Raw genomic sequence first — 24,619 nt, 5'->3', positions numbered from 1 at the left:
TCAATTAAACTGGAGATCCTATCCTCTGTTCAGCCATTTCCTCTCCTCTAACCCTTGGCAATATGGCTTCCAACCTCACCATTCACCTAAAACTACTCTCTCCAAAGTTACCAATGATCCTAACTGCCAAACCTAATAGTCTTTCTCAGTCCTCAACTCTGACTCATTTGCTGCATTGGACACTGTCCCTTACCCCCTCTCCTCTCTAGGGTTTTATGACGCTGCTCTCTTCTAGTTCTCCTCTTTCCTCTGAAGGCTCTGTCTCAGGCAGCTTTGCTAAGTCTTCATCCTGGGTCCACTGTGGGGACCTACGCTCTGTCCTAGGCCACCTTCTCCTTCTATACTATCTCACTTGGTGATTTCATCAGTTCCCATGGATTGAATCTCGACACAGATGATTCCCATACTACATAATCAGTTCTAACCTCTCTCTCCTGAACTCCAATCTTGCATCATCTACTGGCTTTTGGACACTTCAAGCTGACCATCCCTTAAGTATCTCAAATTTTTTTTTCTTTTTTGGTGAGGCAATCAGGATTAAGTGACTTGCTCAGGGTCATACAGCTAGTAAGTGTCAAGTGTTTGGTCTGAGGCCGGATTTGAACTCAGGTCCTCCTGACTCTAAAGCCAGAGCTCCATCCACTGCACCACCTAGCTGCCCCTTAAGCACCTCAAATTTAAGGAGCCTAAAATAGAATTCCTCTTCTTTGCTCCCAACCCTGAAATCTTCTTTTCTTCTCATTTTTCTATTACTGTCAAGGGCTTCCTCCCAGGACCCCACATTCACAACCTTGGTATCATCCTTGATTTTTTTTCTCACACTTACTACACATATCCAATCTGTAGCCAAAGTTGTTCCTGCCTTTGTACCGTCTCCTACATGTCCCCTTCCTTCTACTCACCCCCCCCACCTTGTAAAGGCTCTTATCACCTCACTTCTAGACCCCTGCAACAGACCTCCCTTCCTTCTCCCCCCAACCCACTCCAGGACCTCCAAAACCCTCTTCTCTTTACATACTATCTCACATGGTGATCTTATCAGCTCTTGTGGATTTTATTTGTTAAAAATTAAATATAAACAGAAATGGAACTATAATTTAAAATTTTAATTATAAATGGAAACATTCACCTCTGTAATATTAATTATATATGTACATATATGTATATCAGGAAAGGTTATATGTATGCTATATAATTATAAGCATTATATATTATACACATACTTATGTACATATTACATATGTATACATGTGAGTATGTGTAGGTATTATACTCACACACATAAACATACACACACACCCCCTTTCTTTAGCTACTTGGCTACTAGTACTTTTTCCTTAAAACAATCTTGCATCCAGGTGTATGCTGTTTCCCTCACTAGATCGTGAGCTCCCCAGGCAGGGCCTATCTCCCATGGGTCCGAGTATCTTCAGCGCCTAAGTAGAGTAGGAGCTTAATAAATAAGCTGGTAGCCAGCCATGAGCAAGGTCATAAGTCTCTCTGACTTTAGGTATACTACCCCTTGAATAACTGACAAAGGGCACTGCCAAGTCCATTGGAGGAGGGGGCCTTTCTAGCTTAGCCTGGCCTGCCAAGGTTCCAGGGACAAGATCTTTGAGAATGTTGTGTCATAGCAGAATGAGGCACCAAATAGGGAATTTAATTTATAAGCAAAAAATTAACTCCTCTACCATTAAATATATATGTACACATATATACAAATATGTATACATACATATATTCATAATGTTTTAATTTGAAAATTTTTTGTTGTTGTTCACACCAGTGATTTCATCGATGTGGTGAAATTCTGGTGTGGACACTCTCCTCATTGATGAAAATACCCAACTTGTTTATCCTAGTCTAAGAGAATTGCCTAGGGTACTGAAAGGTCAGAAAACTTGCCTGGAGCCAGTATGTACCAAAGGCAGACTTTGAACCCAAGTCTTTCTGTTGTTAAAACCATCCCTCTACTGAATACTCAACACTGCATTTTATCAACCTCCGTTCTCCAATAAAGTCCTACTTGGGTGCCAGTAGGCTGCACACTCTGATAAAGAAGTCCTATCACACAAGAAAGGCTTCAAACCTGGAGATGTAGAGCCCATTATAGAGAAATTTGGAGACTCTGTCTCCCAATTATTATGGGGTGGGGGGAATGAGACAGTGAAGCTCACCAAAATCTCTATTAAAGCATGAAGTGTTTGCAACAGGTATTGGTAGAAAGGGTAGCCGCACCAATAAAATCACAGCTCTAGGCATCAAAGATTGTATCTGAGGGTGGTGGGCAAACACCTGTGCATAATACATAGAATGAACTTAGCATCAAGGAAGAGAAAGAATAAATTTAGGGCAGCTGGAAAGAAGAAGAGATGGTGGAAGAGGAAAAGGAAAGTAGTGAGTCCAGTAAAAGCAAGGGAGAAACTGTCCTGAAAAAAGCTCCTGCGGGACCTAACGGTGTAAAAATAAGGGCAGTTCTGGGCCTACAGAGTACCCTTCCCCTCTTCTGCCCAACTCATCACAGGGAGTGCTAATGGTCTCTCCTTTCAAAGGCCACTGCCTCCTTGACAGACTTTCTCCCTCTGTCTACCCAGATGTGCCCCCCACCCTCAAGCTCCCTAGCATCTTCCCAGATTACTCTTCTCCCCAATCCTGAGCTTCCAAATTCCTTAGCAGATATCTCTGGCCATAATGGGGAGCAGCATCACCAAGGTCCCCGCTGTCCCCGTCTCACGCACCTGTGTCCCCAATAGCAGAGACCCCTTGCCTCCTGCCCTGCAGCAACATTTCTCCACAATACCTGTCTGGGTCCCCAAGACTCCGCCTGCCACCATATAAAAGTGCCTGTCTTTAGCTCAGCGCACACACGGAGAAATACTTCTGTTCCACAAGTACCCTACCCCCCGAATCCCCAGGTAACTGCCTCTAGCACTCCTCCCTATACTGTGTCCTGCCCTCAAAAACGCCTCCTCTCACCCAGTTACACTCTTCACACCTCTAGCACCCACCCCCCTATATACACTCTGCCCCCAAGATTCCTCCCCTATAGAAACACTCAGCCCCCCTCGGCTCTGCAGAGCCCCCTCTCCTGCAGACACACTCTGCCCCCCCAAGACCCCTCCCCTACAGATGCACTCTGGTCCCCCCCCCCCAGCCTTCTCCCCTGTAGACACACTCTACCTCGCAAGACTCGTCCTCTATAAATGCACTCTGCCCCATCTCGGACCCGGAGAGCCCACTCCCCTGAAGACAATCTGCCCCCTCACAGAGACACTGCCTACAACTCTCTGGGGAGCCCCCACCCCCCGCGCAGGCGCACTCGGCGCTCCCAGGACCCCGACCGACGGAGGACAAAGCGGCGGTGGAGCCGCCCAAGCCGAGCCAGGGGCTCCACCGGGGACAGCGACAGCGGCAGAGAGCTGGCTGCCAGGCCGGCAGGCCGGGCCTCCCATCCCCACTCACCGGCCCCAGCTCCCTCCGCCGCGCCTGCCTGAGAACCGCTCGCCGGGGCGGCCACAATGAACCTCCGGAGCCGGCCGGCCTCAATGGCGGAACGCCGGCCCCCGGGCCACTGCGCCTGCGCACGCGGAGCCTCGTTCCCGGACTACAGCTCCCGGCATGCCGCGGGGCCGGCGGCGCGCAGGGCGGGGCGGCCCGGGCACGTGCAGGTCCGGAGGCGCGGCTAGGCGCCGTACGGTGCGACCTGAGGCCACAGAGCGCTTCCCAGACTCTCCCTCGGTGGCCTGCGTTCTTGTCGTGGGCCGAGGCCGCCCCTGGTCTCCCCGGGTGTCGTGTAAACCTCTTTTTGTGCGTTTGGCCCTCTCAGCCTTTCCAGGCCTGGGCGATAAGGGTCATTAACCCCATTTTACAGATGAGGACACTGAGGCAGACGGCGTAAGCCCATCAGTTTCCCAATTGACTCCTGAATCTACCGTCCGACCTGTGCCATGCGCCTGCTTCGGTTCCGTCGCGTATTCCGCTGAAGGAGCTCGCCCACCTGCTGAGTAAGAGGCTCCCCGGGCCCCTCGGGCTCCTCGAGAGAATTAACCGTACCTGTTATCCACGTCCCGTTCTTTAATTTGTCAACAGCTTACTTAGTAATTTACCGTTAAATCTCAATCACACACCGTATCTTTTTCTCGCTACTACACTTAGGCCCCTGGGTGCCGTGGTGGATTTGAGTGATGGACTTTGAGCCCAGACGAGTTAATGAACATTTTTCTTTTTTTAAATTTTAATTTATTTTCCTTAGGCGATTGGGGTTAAGTGACTTGCCAGGGTCACACAGCTAGTAAGTGTCAAGTGTTTGGTCTGAGGCCGACTTTGAACTCGGGTCCTCCTGACTTCAGGGCCGGTGCTCCATCCACAGCGCCACCTAGCTGCCTCTCAATGAACATTTTAAAAGAGCGGGCTATGTGCCGGGCACTTTGCTTAGTACTGGCGATGCAAAAAGAGGCAAAAGACAGCCCCTGCCCTCAAGGAGCTCACAATCTCACAGGAGACAAGTAAACAAATACGTAGGTAGGAAATACGAGAGGGAAGGCGCTAGAATTAAGAGGCGTTGAGAAAGCTTCCGGTAGAACAATGTTGGTTGGGACTCGAAGGACGCCAGGGAAGCCCTAAGGGATGAGGACAGAGTCTACGCGTGGGGGACAGTGAGAGAAAACGCCTGGAGTGGAGAGATGGGGTGTCTTGTTTGTGGAACGGAATGGGCTTTGAATGCAAGAGGATTCTGTGTGTGATTCCAGCAGTGACAGGAAACCATTGGAAGTTATTGAGTTTGGGGTGTGTGTGACGCGGGGTCAGACCTGTGCTTTAGGAAAATCACTTTGGTGGCTGAATAATTGTAGTGGAGAGAGACAATCTACCAGCCATCCACTGCCATGGTTGATGCATGAGGGCATGAAGGCGTGTGCCAGGGTGGCGGCAGGGTCAGAGGGGAGAAGGGGGGAGATTTGAGAGAAGTTGAAAGGTGGCATCCACACTGGCTTCTGGCTGACTTTTTGTTTGTTCTGGGGTGGAAGGTGTCAGCTGCTGTAGTTTTTCGTTGCATTCCTTGATCAATAACTGGCCTCATTCGAGTTTTAGTTTTTTGCTGGAGTAGGTGTGGGGCAGCTAATCTTCCTGACTCAGCTGAGGCAGCCATTCTGGCCAGAAGAGCCTTGAAAACAAAGTTCAGCAATGGACCAATTCCATCTTTATCATCTCACGAGTGATGGAAAGATTTAGAAAACATAAGGGCCCACTGTGCTTATTGTGTGTTGGTCATGACAGAACATTTGATTTATTAGACAAAGACCACTTTACAGGTTTTTTTCAACTAAGTCCCTCCCTTTTTTAAATTGAGATCTCGTTCAGAATTCTTTGGAAGATAATAACAACAGAAATAACTCTGTTCAGTAGCATTCTGAAAATAAACATTGGGGGCAGCTAGGTGGCACAGTGGATAGAGCCCTGAAGTCAGGAGGACCGGAGTTCAAATGTGACCTCAGACCAAACACTTGACACTTACTAGCCATGTGACCGTGGGCAAGTCACTTAACCCCAATTGCCTAAAAAAAACCCCAACACCACCAAAAAGAGAAAATAAATATTGGATGAGGCATAGAACAAGGATCTACATGCTCCACAAAGGTATTCATTGTTATGACAGAACCAAAGTCAAGATCAAGGAGGGATTCCCTGTAGATTATGAGTTCCTTCAAATGCTTCTGTTTGAGGATAGCATTGTCTTGATTGCGTCAAGGCCGAGTGACTCTGCAGAAGCCTCCTGGAAGAGATCTATACTCACTCCAAGGAGATTGTGCTGTCTGTCCACACAGGAAGGACACTATGAAGAAGGTACATTGTTCAGATTTCACCCTGAATCTGAATGCACTTTGTCCAAGGTATAGATCTCTTCCAAGGATGCCTATCTCTGGGAGAGCCAGTACAAATATTGTCATATTTTGTTTTCATTGGTCAAGATCCAAGTTCTTATCCTCCCCCCCCACGAGAACATAAGAAAAACAAAACCCGTTTTAAGCATATATAGTAAATAGAGACAACTTTCCACATTGGCCATGTCTTTAAAAATACTTGCCTCATTCCGCATTGAGTCTATCAGGAGCTAGGGAGCAAGCTTCTTCATTAGTCCTCTGCAGTTGTAGTTGGTCATTATGGTAAGAGTTCAGCACAATAGTATTTCATCGCATTTATAGACCATAGTTAGTTCATCTATTCCCCAGTTTATGGGTACATACCAATCAAATTGTCAAAAAACTTTTATGGAGCTAGAAAAAATCATGAAATTCATCTTGAAGAACAAAAGCTCAAGGATATCAAGGGCATCAATGAAAAAAATGTGAAAGAAGGTGGTCTAGCCATACATATCTCAAACTGTAATATAAAGCAGTAATTATCAAAACAGTCTGGCACTGGCTAAGAAGTAGAGTGGTAGGATCAGTGGAATAGATTAGCTACAAATTACATTATAGTAAATGACCACAGTAATCTAGTACACGATAAATCCAAAGATCCAAGCTTTTGGAACAAAAACTCATTATTTGACAAAAACTGCTGGGAATACTAGACAACAGTATGGCAGAAACTAGGTAAAGACCGAAATCTCACACTGTATACCAAGATAAGGTGAAGTTGGGTACATGATTTACACCTAAAGGGTGATAACTGTAAGCAAATTAAGAGAGCATGGAATAGTTTATCTGAGAGATTTACAGATAAGGGAGGAACAAGGACCAAAGAAGATATAGAAAGCATTACAAAATGTAAAATAAGTAATTTTGATTATATAGAATTAAAAAGTTTTTGCACAAATAAAACCATTGCAACCAAAATTATAAGGAAAGCAGAAAACTGGGGGAAAATTTTGCAACACATATCTCTAATAAAGGCCTCATTTTTCAAATATGTAGAGGACTGAATCAAATTTATAAAAGCACAGGTCATTCCCCAACTGATAGATGGTCAAAGGATATGAACAGGCAGTTTTCAAAGAAATCAAAGCTATCTATAGTCATATAAAATGCTCTAAATCACTATTGATCAGAGGAATGCAAAATGAAACAACTCTGAGGTACCACCTCACACCTATCACTGGCTAAAAAGGAAAATGATAAATGTTGGAGGGGACACTAATGCACTGTTGGTGGAGTTGTGAACTGATCCAACTACTCTGGAGAACAATTTGGAACTATGCCCAAAGAGCTGTAGAACTGTGCATACCCTTTGATCCAGCAATATCACTGCTAAGTCTACATCCCAAAGACACCCCAAAAAGGGTAAGGATCTGTTTGTACGAAAATATTTATCATAGCTCTTTTTGTGGTGGCTAAGAATTAATTGGAAATCGAAGGGATGCCCATCAGTTGGGAAATGGCTAAACAAGCTGTGGTATGTGATTGTGATGGAATACGATTGTACTATAAGAAATGACCGGCAGGATGAATGCAGAAAAACCTGGAAAGACTTACATGAACTGATGCAAAGTGAACAGCAGACTGTGTGATGAAGAACTGTGAATAACTTAGCTATTCTCAGCAATGCAGCGATCCAAGACAATCCCAAAGGACTCATGATGAAGCATGCTATCCAACTCTAGAGAAAGAACTGATATTGATTGAATACAGACTGCTGTTTTCATTTTCCTTCCTTTTATTCAAGTCATCTCGTACAAAATAACTGAAGTGTTTTACACAATTGCACATGTGTATCTATATCTGATTGCTTACTGTCTCAGGGAGTGGGGAGAGGAAGGAGGGAGGGGTAGAATTTGGAATTCAAAACTTTAAATAAAAATGTTTTTAGAAACGGAAAAAAAAAACCTAATGTGGTCCATGGATACATGCAGAAGATGCAAATACCCTTTCTACCACATGATATTACTACTGGATCTATATGTTGAGGTTAAAAAAGGAAAAAAAAAAGGGAAAAAACCCAGAAGGACCAACACACACAAAAATATGGCAACATTTTTTGTTGTAACAACAACAACAAAAAAAACCCCAACTCACTGGAAATAAAGTAGTTCTTCATCAACTGAGGTATGACTGAATAAAACATGGCATGTGAATATAATGGAATATTAATGAGCCATAAGAAATAAGGAAATGGTTTTAGGGAAACTTGTGAAGATTTATAGAAACTAGTGTAGAGAGTAAGCAGAGCCAGAGCAATTTATATAGAAGTGAGCAAAACCCGAAAGACGACTTACACAATAACAGTAATGAAACAGCCTTGAAAGAGTTAAGTCTTTTTAAAAATTTTTTATTTTTATTTAAGAACTCTTGAGCAATGCAGTGATCAACCAACAAGCCACAAACACAGATGACCGGTGATGAAGTGTAATCCTTACCGCCTGCCAGGTGACGGATTCAAACTACAGAATAAAAGTCATGGATTTCTGGATATGGCCAAAGTGGGAATTTGTTATGCTTCATGACACATATTAGTTACGACATTTTTCTTTTCTTTCTTTTTTTTTCTTTACATTTGGGAAGTAGGGTGAAAGGGAGAGAAGGGTAGTAAAGAAAAAAGGATTTTTTTTTACTGCACAGTTCAAAAAGTAATCTCAGAAAAAGTGAACAGTTTTGAAAATTACATGTAGAATTTACTATATTTCAAAAGATAAGCAAGCTGTATGTAATAGATCCAGTTTCATGTGCAATCCTCTTTTTCTATTCTACTATGCACATAAAAATGCACATTTTGTTTGGTATTTCTTAAATTTGAAGAAATTTTTTTTTAAAGAAACAAAGTAGAAGGTAAACCTATTATCCCCTGATGAATTAATCACCTCACCCAGATGAGCTGCATCTTCAGGTATTGAAACAAAAGGGAATTCCCCAATAGAGGAATAGTCAAAGAATATGAATAGTCAGTTTTCAACCGCCATATAAAAATGTTCCAAATCACTAATAGAGAAATGCAAATTAAAGCAGCTCTGAGATTCCATCTCATATCCATCAGATTGACGAACAAAAGAGGAAAGTGACAGATGTTGGAGGGGATTTGGGAAAATGGGCACATTAATTAACTAGGCCAAAATTCCTTAAACTGTACATACCATTGGACCCAGAAATATACTACGACTAGGCCAATATCCCCAAAGAAATAAAAGAGGAAAAGAACCTATACATACAAAAATGTTTATAATAGATAAAAACTGGAAACCAAGGGGGTGTCCAGAATGGCTACACAAATTATGGTATGCTAATTTAATTTATATTGTTGGCTGCTAAGTGACACGGTGGATGGAGTGCTAGACTTGGAGTCAGTAAGAACTGAATCTTGCCTCAGACACTTACTAGGCATGTGAACCTGGACAAGTTACTTTCTCAACACCTCTGTTTCTCTATCTGTAAAATGGGAACAATAGTAGCACCTACCCCACAGAGATGTTGTGAGGACCAAAGGAAAATACACCTGTAACACAATTTACAAACCCTAAAGTGCTATATAATGCTGGCTCTCATTATTGTTCTTTTTATTGTGCTATAAGAAATGACAAAATGGACAGTTTCAGAGGAAACTGAGAAGATGCAGAGCAAAGAGCGCAGGACTAGAACAATTTATATATTTTAACAACATAGAGAAAAAAACTTTGAAAGTCTTTAGAATTCTGATCAATGTAATAATAAACTAGGATTCCAGCAGACTGAATAGGAATCATTCCCCACCGCCTACCAGAGAAGTGTTGGATTTAAAATGCAGTACGAGACGTGCATTTTTAGACACGGAGATATGGGGATTTGTTGTGTCAGACAAGGGTTTTCTTTTTCCCTTTCCTTTTTTTTTTGTTCATATGAGAGGACAATAGGAGGGAGAGATAATGAATGTTTATAAAATTGTTTTTTAAATAAAAAAACTAAAAAGTGATATTTGAAAGATTAAGGATAATAGGAGAACCAAAGGACAGAAAAAAGGCAAATATTATCCTTTAAAATTATAGAATGTCAGATACACAGCACACAACATTTACTGGCTGTGACCCTGGGCAAGTCACTTAACCGCGATTGTCTAGCAAAAAATAAATAAATAAATAAATAAAATTATAGAATGTATCATTAATAAGATAGTAAATATCTAGAAAAGAAAGTGTTAATCACCAAAAGTGGGCAAGGATTCATCAAAAACAAGTTGTGGCAGCCTAACTGTACATCCTTTTAAAAAATTAACTGATGAATAAGCAGAATGCCACAGATACAGGTAACCTAGATGGCTGTAAAGCTTTTAACCAATTTTTCATGACATTCTTAGGGAAACGATGGAGAGATCTGGACTAGAGGACAATAAATGTGATGCATTCGTAACTGGATAAGGTAGTTGGTGAAGGCAGCGTACAAAGCACCAGACCCGGAGTCAGGGACATCTGACCTCCAATCCAGGCTCAGACGTTTAGTGTGTGACCACAGGCGAGTCTCTTACCTCCTGCCTGCCTCGGTTTCCTCATCTGTAAAATGGGGATGACAATAGCACCTACCTCCCAGGGTTGTCGTGAGGCTCACATGAGGTGTTTGTAAAGTGCTTGGCAAACCTTAAAATGCTGTATGAATTCTAGTTGGTGGTGGTGGTATTATTGTTGAGTACTCAACTGGTCTCTGTCAAGTGGGCAGGAGGTCTTCGGTGGAATATCCCAGGGATCAGCAACTGTATTATTTAACATTCAGTTGCTGAACAAGTGCCTCTGGATCACCCATGTTGACGTCAGAAGCCCTTCACTCAAATTGTGGCCCTGCTACCTTTATGACTGTAAGTCACTTATTCTTCTGGGGGGCCTCAGCACCTCGTTAGTAAAGTAAGGATATTGGACTGGATGTCCTGTGAAATCCCACCTGAATCTAACTCTATGGTCCTAAGGACACAAAGGCCAAAATCAAAAGAAAGTCCCTGGCCATAATGAGCTCGTATTGTTTTTAATCAGTGACTGGGATAAAGGTATAGTGGCTATACTGAATCCAAACTTCACAGAACAAATCCCCTTAATAGAAGGATTTGTTCTGCAAAACTTAGGCTCCATCAAAAGGCCGCACCCAAGTACCTAGAAGGCCACACCTGGCCTCAAGGCTGTGGGTTCCCCACTCCTGGTACAGGCTGTATCTTTCTCAAAGCCACGCAGGATACAAAGCCAGCTGGGCTACCGAATTCATCAGGTAGCTGAGCTGGGATTAAGAAAATTCATTCCCTAGTGCTAAAATGAGGGAGGCACGATTGATAGCAGTCTGTCAGTAAGAGATCCGGGGGCTCAATCAGGCCACAGCCTGGGAAGGCAGGCTAAGCAGCAGTGTGATCGTGTGCTTCATTAGGGCAGATGTTCTTCAGGAAGGACTTGAGGGCTGCCTTGTACTTCTCTGCTCAACAGCACCATCATTTGTAAGCTCAAGAGACTAGAACAGATGGGTCTAAGGTCACTTCTAAGTCTCAGTGTTTTAACTCTAAGAAATTTAGCAATTTATTTCTGTCTGGATGAAAATATTCCTATGTTCATTTCATCCAAAGTATTCCTCTACAGATAAATGAAGGATATCTTGTGGCTGATGTTTGTTTCGTTATGAGAATTTCTCTCCAGTCTTAATTCCCTCACATACAGCTGTATACCCTCTTTCTCAAGGCTTTCCCACATTCATGTCATTTATAGGGTTTTCTTCAGTATGACTTTTCTGATGTACACTAAAAGTGTTCCTTCTGCTTGAAAGTTTTCCCCCACTCATTCCATTTATAGGATTTCTCTCCCGTATGAATTTTCTGATGTATATTAAGATTTCCCTTCTGGCTGAAGGCCTTCCCACATTCATTACATTTATAGGATTTCTCTCCAGTATGAATTTTCTGATGCATATAGCGGCTTCCCCTCCAGCTGAATGATTTCCCACACTCACTGCATTTATAGGCTTTCTCTCCACTATGATTTTTCTGATGTATGTTAAGGCTATCCCTCCTACCAAAGGCTTTTCCACATTCATTACATTTATAAGATTTCTCTCCATTATGAATTTCCTGATGTATAGTAAGGTGTCCCTTCTGTCTAAAGGCTTTCCCACATTCATTACATTTATAGGCTTTCTCTCCAGTATGAATTTTCTGATGTCTAATAAGGCTTCCTCTCTCTCTGAAGGCTTTCCCACATTCATCACATTTGTAGGATTTCTCTCCACTATGAATTCTTCGATGTACAGTAAGGCCTGAGTTGAAGCTGAAGGCTTTCCCACACTCATTACATTTGTAGGGTTTTTCTCCAGTATGAATTCTGTGATGATCAGTAAGTGTCCTCCTGTGTCTAAAGGTTTTCCCACATTCATTACATGTATAGGGTTTTTCTCCAGTGTGAATTCTCTGGTGCATAAGAAGACCTGAGTTGCAGTTAAAGGCTTTTCCACATTCATTACATTTAAAGGTTTTCTCTGCAGTATGGATTTTCTGATGCATAATAAGGTGTCCCATCTGATTGGTGGATTGATTGATCTGCTTTAAGGCTTTGCTGCATTCATTATTCTTCACTGTGAGTTTTTTCTTAGATGATTCTCCTATACAATTACCCAGCTTCAGAGTGGAGTCGTCACATGTACTCACCTGACAAAGAGGACCTGAAAGAAATGTAATAGGGTCAATATTCTCAACTCTTTATGCTGGGAGAAAGGAAACTACAGTAATTTGTAAATTTCACCTATGCCATTAAGGAGAAGGCTAATCAACCTGGAAAGAACAAATATTGTTAACAGGAAACTAAGGCTCAAGATAGAGAAGGACATAGCTAGCTGACCCATACTAAAGGAATGACGCTCCCTGGTACTTAAAACATTTATAAATGCCATCATACTATTACTGTTCATAAGCTTTGAGAAAAGTAAAAATTTTCAGAAAGGGAAAACAAGATGATGCTAGAAATGACATTCATCTCTGCAACAGCCAAAGCAAAATCCAATAACACCCCAAATCTACATTCAACTGGCTGGATTAAGCATTTGGGAAAGCAAATATTGATTCTTAAAAATCTGGCAAAAATGAAGAAATCACATGAAATTAGCTTCATTTTTTTATATGAATTTTGGTTTGGTTAATGAGGAGTCAAGGTAACAAGTTCTAAAATCCTTATTGTGTGCCAGGAACTGCGTTAAGTACTGGGGATACAAAGAAAGGCAAAAATGGCACCTGCCTTCTAGAAGCTTACATTGTAATGGAGGAGATAACATGCAAACAACTATAAATATACAAACTATACAGGGTAAACTGGAGGAAATCTCAGAGGGAAGGCACTACCATTAAGAAAGACCAGGAAAATCTTGCAGAAGATAGGATTTTAGCAAAGACTTGAAGGATGGCAGGGAAGCCAGGAGGTAGAGATGACATGGAGGACAGCCAGTGAAAAGGCTGAGTGTGGGAGATGGAGTGTCTTCATTGAGGAACAGCAAAGAAGCCCGACTCACTCAGCACAGAGTGTGGCACACAGCAGGTGCTTAAGAAATGTTTATTAATTGGGTGATTGGTTAAAAGAGTCCATGAAGGGGAGTAAAGTATAAGAAGACTGAAAAGGAAGGAAGGAGCCAGGTAGTAAAGGGCTTTGAATGCTAAGCAGATAATTCTACATCTGTTCCTGGAGACGACGGGGAGCCACTGGTGTTTACTGAATATAGGTCAGAGAAATGCTTTAGGAGGATCACTTTGGAACCTGAAGTAAGGAGGGCCTGGAGTGGGGAGAGACTTGAGAAAGTGGATCAATCACAAGGCTGTTGTAATAACCTGGGCATGAAGTAATGAAGAACTGTATCAGGGTAGTGGGAATGTCAAAGGAGAGAACACCATTCTAGGAGAAATGTAGAAAGGGAAAATTCACAAGACTTGGTAACAGATTGCATAGCAGGAAGAGTGGAGAGAGGAGTCTAGGATGATACCTAGATTGTGAGCCTAAGTGATGGGAGGATGGTGGTGCCCTTGAGAGTGGTAGGAAAGGTAAGAAAAGGAGAGGGCTTGGGGAGGAAAGATGAGTTCAGTTTTGGGCCATGCCCAGTTGAAGATGTGCATAGAACATCCAGTGTGAGACATCCCAATAATCAGCTTAAAATGTGAGACTAGAGGTCAAGCTGAGAGGTTAAGGCTAGATAAATAGTTCTAAGACTTATTTGCATAGAGATGATAATCAAACCCAGGAAAGCTGAAGAGATCAGCAAGCAAAATGGCACAGAGGAAGAAGAGGGCCAAAAGCAAGGCCTTTAGTAAATGTGGCTGACAGTGGTCAGACAGGTAGGGAGAGAACTGTGAACAAAAACCTGGAGAGAAGAGTGATTGATAGTGTCAAGGCCTGCAGAAAGCTCAAAAAGGATGAAGTACTTAGTACTCTTGTTACTAGGTATTCAGGTATCAGAAAGTCAAAATCAAGATATCTTTGTAGACAAGATAAAGAAATATGGGTTCAATGATAAGACAGATAGGAGATTTTAGGATGTTTTAGTAAGCCTAATAAAAACGTTCTTGACTACTGGACCAATGACAACCTAAAGGAAGGCCTTTGTATCATATTTTTATCAACACCTTGGAAAAAAGAGAGCAGCCTTATCAGTTTTAATGATGATACAAACCCAGCTGGACAGTTCAAACATTCCAAACCAAGCTATCTAATCCTGGAACTTCCTTCAGAACCTGAGGCCTCCTCACCCTGGAACATTACACTGTCAGGCCCAGCTCTGTCTCTCATTGGTCAGATCTTCCTCAAGCTTCCATTTTGTAGAACAGTTAGGCTAGCCTTCATTCCTATCTCGGCCCTGTACCTGGCTCCTGGACTTCAACCCCCAGAGATTCCACTATTAAACCAACAAGGTCATGGGCATAAAGGAATGACCAAATACCAAATGTTTCATAGCAGCACTTCTTGTGATAACCAAAAAACCCTGAATACAAAGCAGGCTTTCATCAGTTGGAGAAAGGTTGCAAAAAAAATATAGATAAAGGTGATTTGTCTGTGAGAAATCATGGGTAGGAGGACTTCTGAGAATCATGGGAAGACTAGTATAAACTGATGCTGAATGGATGTTGAGAACAATATATATAACTCCTACATTAACATAAGCAAAAAGAACACTGAAACCAATGGAGCAAGGAGGCCAGTGGATCTGGATGGTAAAATACAAGGAAAGCAGTGAAGCATAATAAGATGGAAATGGTAGGAAGGCACAAGGTTGTAGAGGGCTTTATAGCTAAATAGAGGAGTTTCTATTTGATGCAGGAGATAATAGAGAGTTACTGGCATGTATAGAGTAGAGAGGTAATATGGTCAGATTTGTTAGGAAGATCATTTTGGCAGCTGAGTGGAGAATGGAATGAAATGGATGGAGGATATTATAATAGTCCAGTAATGAGGCTAGGAGGGAGAGCCTGGACAGAGTGGCAACCGAGTGGAGAGAAGGGGGCTTACATGAAAGATGTGGTGAAGGCAGAAAACAGTTAGACTTGAAAACAGATTAGATATGTGGGAGGAGTATAATATGTAAAGGGTTGGTGACACCAAGATTTTGAGCCTAGGTAACTAGGAGAGTGGTGCCCTTGAAAGTGATAAGAAGGTGAAGAAGAAGGGAGGGTTAGGGGGAAGGGGAAAACAATGAATCATGTTTTTAACATGCCAAGTTTAAAATGTCTAAAGGACGCCTAGTTTGAGATGTCCACAAGGTAGCTGATGATGTGAGACTGCAATTCAGATGGAAGATTAGGGCAGGATAAAGAAACCTGAGAATCATCTGCAGAGACATGATAACTGAACCTGGGACTGCTGATGAGAAGAGGGCCCAGAATAGGGCTTTGGAAGAGGGGAGCATGCACAGTTAGTGGGTGTGAGTTGGATAAAGATTCACCAAAGGAAACTGAGGAAGCAGTCAGACAGGTAGGTGAACCAGGAAAGGGCAATGCATTAAAATCTAGAGAGGAGAAAGTATCCAGGAAAAGAGGGTGATCATGTCAGTGGTTGCAGAGAGGTCAAGAAGGATTAGGATCAAGAAAAGGCTTTAGGATATGATAACCATTGATAACTTTGGAGAGAGCAGTGTCAGCTGAATGATGAGATCAGAAGACTAAGAGGATTTAGAATCAAGGGAGGAAGTAGAAATTCCCATTTGCAGACCCCTCTCAAAGAGTTTAGCTATGGAAAGGGGAGGAAAAATAGGAAGACAGCTAGTATGGATATTAGGATCAAGTGAGGGTTTTTTAAGGATGAGGGAGACATAGGCATGTTTGTAAGTAGCAGGGAAGCAGTGAGTATATATGGAGCAATTGAGGATGAGTGAGACTGGAGATAACAGAAGGGATAATGTGCTGGAGAACATGGGACAGAATGGGCTCATTTGTGCATGCAGAGAGGTTTGCCTTGGCAAGAACAGCCACTTCTTCCTGTGAGACAAGGATGAAGGAGGAGGTGATGGGGGAAGACATCTGAGTGATAGAAGATGGAAAGAGGGATCTCTCAGAGAGTAGCCTGAATTTTTGGTGAAGTATAAGGCAAAATCCTCAGCTGAGAAGGTTGAGTGAGAGGGTACCATGGGAGAGCTGAGGATGGATGAAAAGATTTGGATGAATTACTCTGCTGAGTGGTAAAGTGTGTTTATTAAGGTTTAAAAAGGATTGTCTTTGCTGCAGTGAGGGTCTACTTGAGATTATGAAATCCACAGGGTGGAAAAGTGAGCCAAACAAAAAAGATGAAATTTCATGAGCAGATGTCAAGTCTTAAGATTTAAATTTCAAACATTAATTGCTTAAGTATAAGATTAAGCAGGCCTGATTTGACAACAAGTGGAATTTAAAATCCCTATTTTAATTGACTACAAGCTCAACAACACACTTTGGCACCTGAAAAAAAAATCTAGCTCAAACTCAGCCTAAAACAGTAAGTTGCATAACAGACAGTATCATCTAAAGACATTGATCACTGTAATCTGTAGAGACAGACCACCTTTGGAATTTGTTTCTATTTCTGTTCAATACGTAGTAAGAAGGCCATTGCCCAAACCGTTGTTTCAAAGTGTGACAAAGTTGGCCAAGGTGTGACCATGAACAAGTCTCTTCATCCTCTTAGTCTCAATGTCCTTTTTTGTAAAAGTAGGGGCTTGACTGAGATGGTCTATCCCGTCCCTTCCCGCTCTAACTCCACAGTTCTATGAAACTGAAGTGGCTAAAGAAGATGCCATCAGAATGGTCAATAGCCTAGAAACTATCTTATCAAGAATTTGCTCAGAAGTGCCTGACACACAGTGGGCATGTAATAAATGTTTACTGACTAAATGAATGGGAGAGTTTAGCTTTAAGAATAATTTATTTTCATCTCCTTAAAGAAGCTAAAATGTCAGAAGAGACATCAGTTCTAGATATTAGACTTATTTTTAGTTCTAGGTCAACTGATGCAGGTATATATTTAGCACCTACTATGTGCCAGGCTCTATTTCTTGGTTATATTTTGTGAGGGGAGGGGAGGATGATTAAGATGGACACATACAAGTACAGAGAAGGAAATACAAGCAATGTCTACTAAGGCTAGAAAGTCCCTGGTATACAGGCTAGGCTACTTTGAAACTATCCTCAAGACTGAGTCCTAAGGATGAAGTCACTGACCCAGCTTGCTGGTCACCTCAAGCATGAAAAGCTTCACGTGTGAGCAGCTGACAGTGGTGCCACTGTGGCAAAGGTGGAGGAGCAAGGGAACCCATGTGGTTCACAGTCTTGCTGGACCTCCTTGCCATGCTGTTCAGGAAGACAGTTATTAAATGCAAAATGATCTCAAAATGTCTCACTGCACTCTAATCCTAAGCCTTAACCATGAGACTGGTCTCAGTCAGGCCTGGATCAGAAGTCCAGGTGCTGGGAAGAGCCAGTTTAAAAGGATGGCAGCCGAGATGGAGCATCATATATGAGGGACAACAGCAGGAACGCAGTCTGTCTGGACCACAAGCTATGTTTTGGGAATCACCTATAATAAGGTGTGAAAGGCAGTGGCAGAGGAAGTCCAGATTGTAAAGGGTCTTCTTGAATGTCAAAACTGTTTCTGTTTGATCCAAGAGGTAACAGAGAGCCAGTGCAGTATACTAAGTAAGAGAGTGACCTGCTTTTAAGGAAGACCATTTGGCAGCTAAATGAAGGGTGGACTAGAGGGGAGAGAGACCTGAGGGAGGAAGAATAATTAGGAGGTTATTGCAGTGGTCCGGATGAAGGGGGATAAAGGCCTAACCTAGGTAATGCTTATGTGAGTGAAGAAAGGGAAGTAGAAATGAAAAGCTTTCACAACTAACTGGATGTGTGGGAGTTAATGCAAGGGAGAAGATGAGAATGACACTGAGGTTGTGAACTCGGGTGACTGGAGGGATGGGGGTGCCCTTGAGAGAAATAGGGAAGTTTGGAAGAATGGGGGTCTTGGAGGACAGATACTGAGTTTTCTTTTAGACATGCTAAATTTGAGGTATCTGTGAGATATCCAGGGTGAAATGTCCAAGAGGCAGTTGGTAACGTGGGTCTAGAGACTCTTCTAATATAGACAATATCAGGATATAGAGGCCTGGAATTCAGCAGCATAGGAGTGATACTTAAACAAGGAAGTAAGATGCAGATCTCTATTAGATTTCAGCTAACTGGATTTGAACTAATTAGATCTTGTTACTAGTTTGTCCAGTATTTTTTAGATTCTAACCAGAGAGCTTAGGGACACCTATGGGTTTGAGAAGTCTGTCTTCTTTTCTTAATCTGAGTAACTGGTTAAAAAAAAGGTTGAATGGCTTCAAGAATAATCATAATGCTTCATTCACTATGTGACATCTGGCAATTTGAATATCAGTGTACATGCAGGGGCAGAGAGAAATGGAGGGAAAAGGGCATGGGAAACTAGATTCTACAGCAATATTGTTTTAAGAACAACTTTGAGCAACTAAGTCACTTTGACTATTATAAATACCCAAATACAAAGGACCTATGAAGGAAGATGCTCTCTGCAGAAAAAGAACTAATAGATGTATAGAATAATTTTACATATATGTGTATATGTATACACACACACACACACACACACATATTTGTGTCTAATTGTAGCCATTTCTAGGGCAGGGGAGGGGAGGGAAAAAAAGGAATATCTTTTAAAAAGGAATAGCAAGTTGTACATAATAGATTTGCGTTGTCATGAACAATCATCTGTTTAAAAATTCTAGTATGCTAAGGAAATGCTTGTTTTATTTCATAAATTAAAAATAAAATAAATAAAATAAAGGAAAAAAAACTAATTCTAGACCAAAATAAAAAAAAATTAACCTTAGCTCTTCAGTAACTTTCTTACTTACGATGAAGTATATTTTGGAAGAAAAAAATAACACTCGTTCACTCGATGTGAGGGTCAGGCAACCTGAGTTCAAGTGATAGTTAAAGTTAATTGCTAATGTCCCTTCCAGTTCTGCCATTTAATGGAAATAGATTCTTTGACATGAAGATGAACAGTTAGGAAGGGGCTCCTGTTTCACAGCTTCTGGCCATTTGCTCTGAAGCTCAAACTCCTTGACCCCGAATTGCTCCGCTACTGATGGCAATAATTCCTGTCTCCAGGAAGTTTATGTACTCACCTGGAGAGGTGATTCTTGGAATGTCTTTCCTCAGCATCCATGATCCATCTCCTCTTTCTAGCTGGGAGATCAGCACTGGCTTACAAATTGGAAACCCTGTCCATGGAAAAAGAAATGGGGAATTTCTAGATTTCTAGAATCTTATCAGAATTCAACCCTAATCTCTGACTTCAGAGAAAGGGAAGCCTGGGAAGGCCCAGGAAGTATGGGACAAAACCAAGGAGCCGTTTTGGCTTAGAAAGAAAATAAATTCATTTGAACCATTTCATGACTGCTATTAGATTTTGTGCTTGGGGTGCTATGGGGGGGATATCTGACTTGAAGGGATGAGAAAGGATGAGAAAGGAAGCAGCCTCAGAAGCAAGACAATGATGCTATGGATTTTCTGTCTACAACCTAAGTCCTTTTGTGTCTCCACACTCTTGACTGGTCCATAACAACTAACCTTAAACTTAGAAAAGTTTCTTCATTTTAACTGGCTAAAGTCTAAGGTGTCTTCAAGAACTTCCTCATGGATATAGAGAGAACTGTCCTTACCCAAGGAGATAAGGTTCTTATAATTCTCCAGTGTCACATCCTTGTACAGGTTCCTCTGAGCCATATCCAGATATTCCCACTCCTCCCAGGTAAAGTCCACAACGATATCCTCGAAGGTTATTGATGGCTGAAATATCAAACATATTCATGTTCACTGGAACAATGTCTCATCCTACGGTGCTTTATCACAACATGAACTTTGCTGCTGGTTTAGGGACTGTCTTTCATAGCTCTTGGGATGTGGAAGTTCAAGAAAAAGAGTTCAGGCCCTCAGGCTCTGGTATGTGGCTCTCTTTGAAGAAGACTCGAGCATGTAGACAGTTCTGCCCTACGGTTCAAGGTCACTCTTAGATAACAGCTCCCAAAGCAAGTCCAAGGAAATGGTGCCATTTACTCTTTTAACTCTCAAACCATGCATATATCTTAGAAAATGTCTACACCACACCCATATCAGTAGTCAAACTATGTATTGGCATTTACATATAGAATAGCAATCACTCATTACTACCAATCAATTACTTCTACTGGACATCTAATGACCTTGCTTTTAATCAGGTCCTAACATGTAACTCTGAAAGGCAGGATGGTGACATGGAAGGAGTGCTGCATTTGGAATCAGAGGAAAGGGGGTCCAATTTGGACTCTGGTATTTAAGGATGGTGTGATTTCGGCCAACTCACTTAGCTTCTCTCTAAGCTTCTGCCCCTGGAAGATGAAAGGACTGGACTAAATTAATTCTGAGGTCCCTTTCAAACCTATGACCCTCTGATCCTCAGAATTCAACTCATGCAATATTTTAAGGACCTAACTTATATAAGTCAAAACCCTCAAAATGGATGCTGACCTCAGAGAACTTACATTAGGTGGGGAAATTGAATACATGCACCAAAAAGACTCCCCAAACCAGAGCCATCCTACCCAGAAAGATAAGCAAAAAAAATGTCATGGCAAAGAAAGCAGGAGCCAAGCAATATTTTTTTTGCTTGACTCTATTTCCTATAAGGGAGGATTTTATTGCAGAGGAAGTCAGTGGGATGTATTAGTGATATCTAAAAAAGAAGAAGAAAAGAGCAATAAATATAATGAAAGAAAAAGATTTGTGGCTTCCCCAATTCCAGGAGCTATCCAGATGCTTCTGCTATATAAGCAGCAATTGCTTGTCTTCTAAGGAATAATGGTTTGGATCTACAGATACCAGGCAAGAGAACATGCAGAAAGGGTTGGAGAAGATGGAACCAAGGAATCAAGGAGGAGGCTCCAGATTGCAAAGTCTTCAACAAGAAACAGATACTTGGGTGCACAGATGATGTGTCTGCTGACTGAAGGCAAGAGCATCAGAAAATTAAGGTACATTATGTTTCAAAAGCTAAGAGTTGCTTAAGAATATGATGTCTGACAGATGGATTTGAGTTTCTCAGTCATGGTTTCAAATACAGGAATATGCTTTTAGGACTTTAAGGTTTCCAAAGCAATGCATCTCATGGGCTTGGTGGTCGAAGAGTATCCATGACAGCATGAAGTGACGTCTTGACTCATGTGAATCGGATTTAAGTGAGGCAGAGTTGCACAAGGTCGTTGGCCTCACTGTCTCTTTCAGAGTCATCAAAGTCCAGTGGCAAAATGAAATTCAAGATGATTGGTGATGATCAGGGATGTAGTAGATGACCTTGACTTCTTCAGTGTCTGACCAAAATCTAAGTGCTCCCTAGCACTTGCTTCAGCCACCTTCATGGCTGTTGGAACAAACTGTCCTCATCCACCTATTCTCACAAGGAAAGTCTTCCTATGTTTGGGGTAGATATCCCCCCGCAATTCACCGAAGGGTTTGATACCTGTTGGTTAGCCATCTGCTGGGATGGTTTAACCGGGTGTGGCCATTTTGAATACTGCAGCTTCTTGGAGCCACAGGTGAGAGTTGAATGCCAGGTAGATACCAAAACCCTGATACCAGAGAGGCTAGTCCTCCTTGAACACCTCATATAAGGGTGGTACAAGGATTATCAATCCCTATTTTATAGATGAGGAAACTGTCTCAGGCAGGGAGGTGACCTGCTGACAAAATAAACTTCAGAAACAAGGTTCCCAGCTTAGTATTTTCCTCTACCCTATGATGTCATGCGTGCCGATGTTTCACAGTACCCTGTCAACCAGAGGTAAACTTCTCTTTGCTCTATACCTCTTCCTTCACATTCTCCTATTGTAACTTAAAAGGACCTAAGCCACTCATATCCCCAGGTGTCCTTTGGTGAGGAAGTCACTCACCTTCTCCCTAGGAGAATCTTACTCCTTGCTTCTCACTGCCACTTCAGAACCACAGATCCTCCAACTTCCCTCTAATTCTTTTCACTGGAATCACGGGCATTCTCTAAGCACTTGCCATCTACATTCAACCACAAGTGAATTTAAACATTTATTAAGCACCTATTGTGTCAAAACATCATGCTAACAACTGATGAAACAGAGACAAAATTGCAACCAGCCCTGCAGCCAAGGAGCAGGCTTTCTCTTGGGGGGATAAAAATGTACCAAATAAGCCTAGGATGAGAAAAACCAAGGAAGACAAGAATACCAACAACTCATTCTAAGTACCACCCCTCCCAGATCTTTGCCATCTTTCTGCCACCTCCCCAGTGCCATCTCTGTCTTCCAAAAGGGCACTTGGTTGACACTTGTCATCATCCTTGTTAACACTTCACCTTCCATGTGCAGCATCCTGACCTTCCTCACTTTACCCCATCATCTGCCATTGAAGGCATGGCCACTCAGACTGCTTCTCTGCCTCCAAGTTCTCAAACTGAGTAGCCCCAATTCCCAAGCACAGCCTTTTTACGTCTATCTCCCTAACCTCTATTAAATCTGCCTCGCATTCTCACTGACAATTCCAATCACTCAGCCCCTCACAAAGTCATTCTAGTTAAGCTCCATTAAAGCTCTCCTATCACACAATCTCTGCCCTTCTTACCATCCAAAGTAATATGACCTTCTACAGCCTTGGATCAACCTCAAAGCCCCTGTGAGTCACAACTCTTCCTTAACACCAAAAAAAATGAGAGGAGGCAAACACAGAACTACGAAAAACCAACTATAAATTCATGTTCTGTCCAGTGGGCTATTTTTACTTACAAAAGCTACAGAAACTACTTATTCCTCTCACACTTAATCTCCTGCCCAGTCCCAACCTTAGCTATGTAATCTCCACAATTCTCCCATTCCATTTGAGTCCCTATGCCTCCTCTGTCAAACAGTATTCCACAATTCCACCCAATTTTGAAGATTCAGCTTTTATCTGCCAAGAAAAATAACTTCTGTTCCCCATTCCCAGGTGAAAAGTCTTCACTCTCTGATTAGAAATAAAACTTTATCATTCATAACCTGCCCCAATTCCTCTCCTACCACTCCCTAATATTAGTTTGCCTGCTAACAGCCAGGCCAGCTGGCACACTGGTTCCCCAATGTATCACATAGTCTCCTACCATCAAAGAGGCTTAGGAACTCCCTACTCCTCCCCTCCTCCCTCTTAACCTTAACAGGAATTCCTGTCCCCTAAACACACAGGCCAGATGAGAGGGTTAAATGGTTTTTGAGAGGTGACACAAATATTAAGCAACAGAACTAGAATTCAAACCTAGGTCCTGACTGACTCCAAACTCAGCATCCTTTCTGATATACCACTGAGCCTCAACCCAAGAGTGTGATCTTGGCAATTGTCCCTGCCCTTAATAATTTTTTCCATGCTACATCCTTAAGGACCAACTAAAATTCCCCTTTTTCCACAAAGACTTCTCTCTTCATTCTAGCTCACACAACAACTTCTTGGAAGGCTTCTACCAATGATTTTGATATTTAAAAGACAATACATAGAAATTCGTGGTTAAGCATTCAAGTCAGTCTTGGCTGTGTCTTTCCAATGTCAGTAAACATTTTCATAATGAACAACTTCTCTGATATCACGGGGTATCCTGCAGAGCTCCTGCCTCATTACAGAGTTCATGGGAAAGCTGGAAACCTGGGAAAGTTTACAGTAATGAAGGAATGAATGCTGGGGGAGGGAGGACTGGGATGACCAATGAATCAGTGAATGACTGGGACGATGATGGAAGAAGTCAATGGAGGCATGAAGGAATTAAAGTCTGGGAAAATGACTGAAGGAGCCAACGGAAGAATGAATGTCTATGAATGAATGAAGGAGTAAAAGTCTAGAGGAATAAATGCAGGAATGATGATCTGAGAAAATGACTGAAAGAGCCAATGGAAGAATGAATGTCTATGAATGACTGAAGGAGCCAAGGGAAGAATGAATGTCTGGTGAATGACTGAAAGAGCCAATGGAAGAATGAATGTCTATGAATGACTGAAGGAGCCAAGGGAAGAATGAATGTCTGGTGAATGACTGAAGGAACCAATGGAAGATGAATGTCTGGTGAATGACTGAAGGAGTAAAAGTCTAGAGGAGTGAATGCTGCAGTGACGATCGGAGACAATGACTGAAGGAGCGAATGGAGGAATGAAGAACA

General features: G+C 42.1%; 1 protein-coding gene across 2 annotated transcripts in view; it reads right to left on the bottom strand.

The window, feature by feature from the left end:
• Positions 1-24,619, bottom strand: part of LOC110219752 (uncharacterized) — a 45,375-nt gene that overhangs the window by 20,377 nt on the left and 379 nt on the right. Inside the window, exons 2-4 of one of the 2 annotated variants that reach the window (XM_078145951.1) lie at positions 20,106-20,232; positions 19,569-19,664; positions 11,715-12,581 (exon numbers count right to left, since the gene is read on the bottom strand). In XM_078145951.1, coding sequence (XP_078002077.1) covers positions 11,715-12,581; positions 19,569-19,664; positions 20,106-20,232 — 1,090 coding nt within the window. Of the gene's footprint in view, positions 1-3,462; positions 3,565-11,714; positions 12,582-19,568; positions 19,665-20,105; positions 20,233-24,619 lie in introns of those variants that run through there. The other variant, XM_021003384.2, reaches the window with a different exon arrangement.

The sequence above is a fragment of the Phascolarctos cinereus genome, unplaced genomic scaffold, assembly GCF_003287225.1.
Source record: "Phascolarctos cinereus isolate Bilbo 61053 unplaced genomic scaffold, phaCin_HiC Scaffold_726;HRSCAF=1367, whole genome shotgun sequence".
Lineage (NCBI taxonomy): Eukaryota > Metazoa > Chordata > Mammalia > Diprotodontia > Phascolarctidae > Phascolarctos > Phascolarctos cinereus.
The sequence above is the reverse complement of the archived record's forward strand: the minus strand, read 5'-3'. Positions and strand labels throughout refer to the sequence as shown.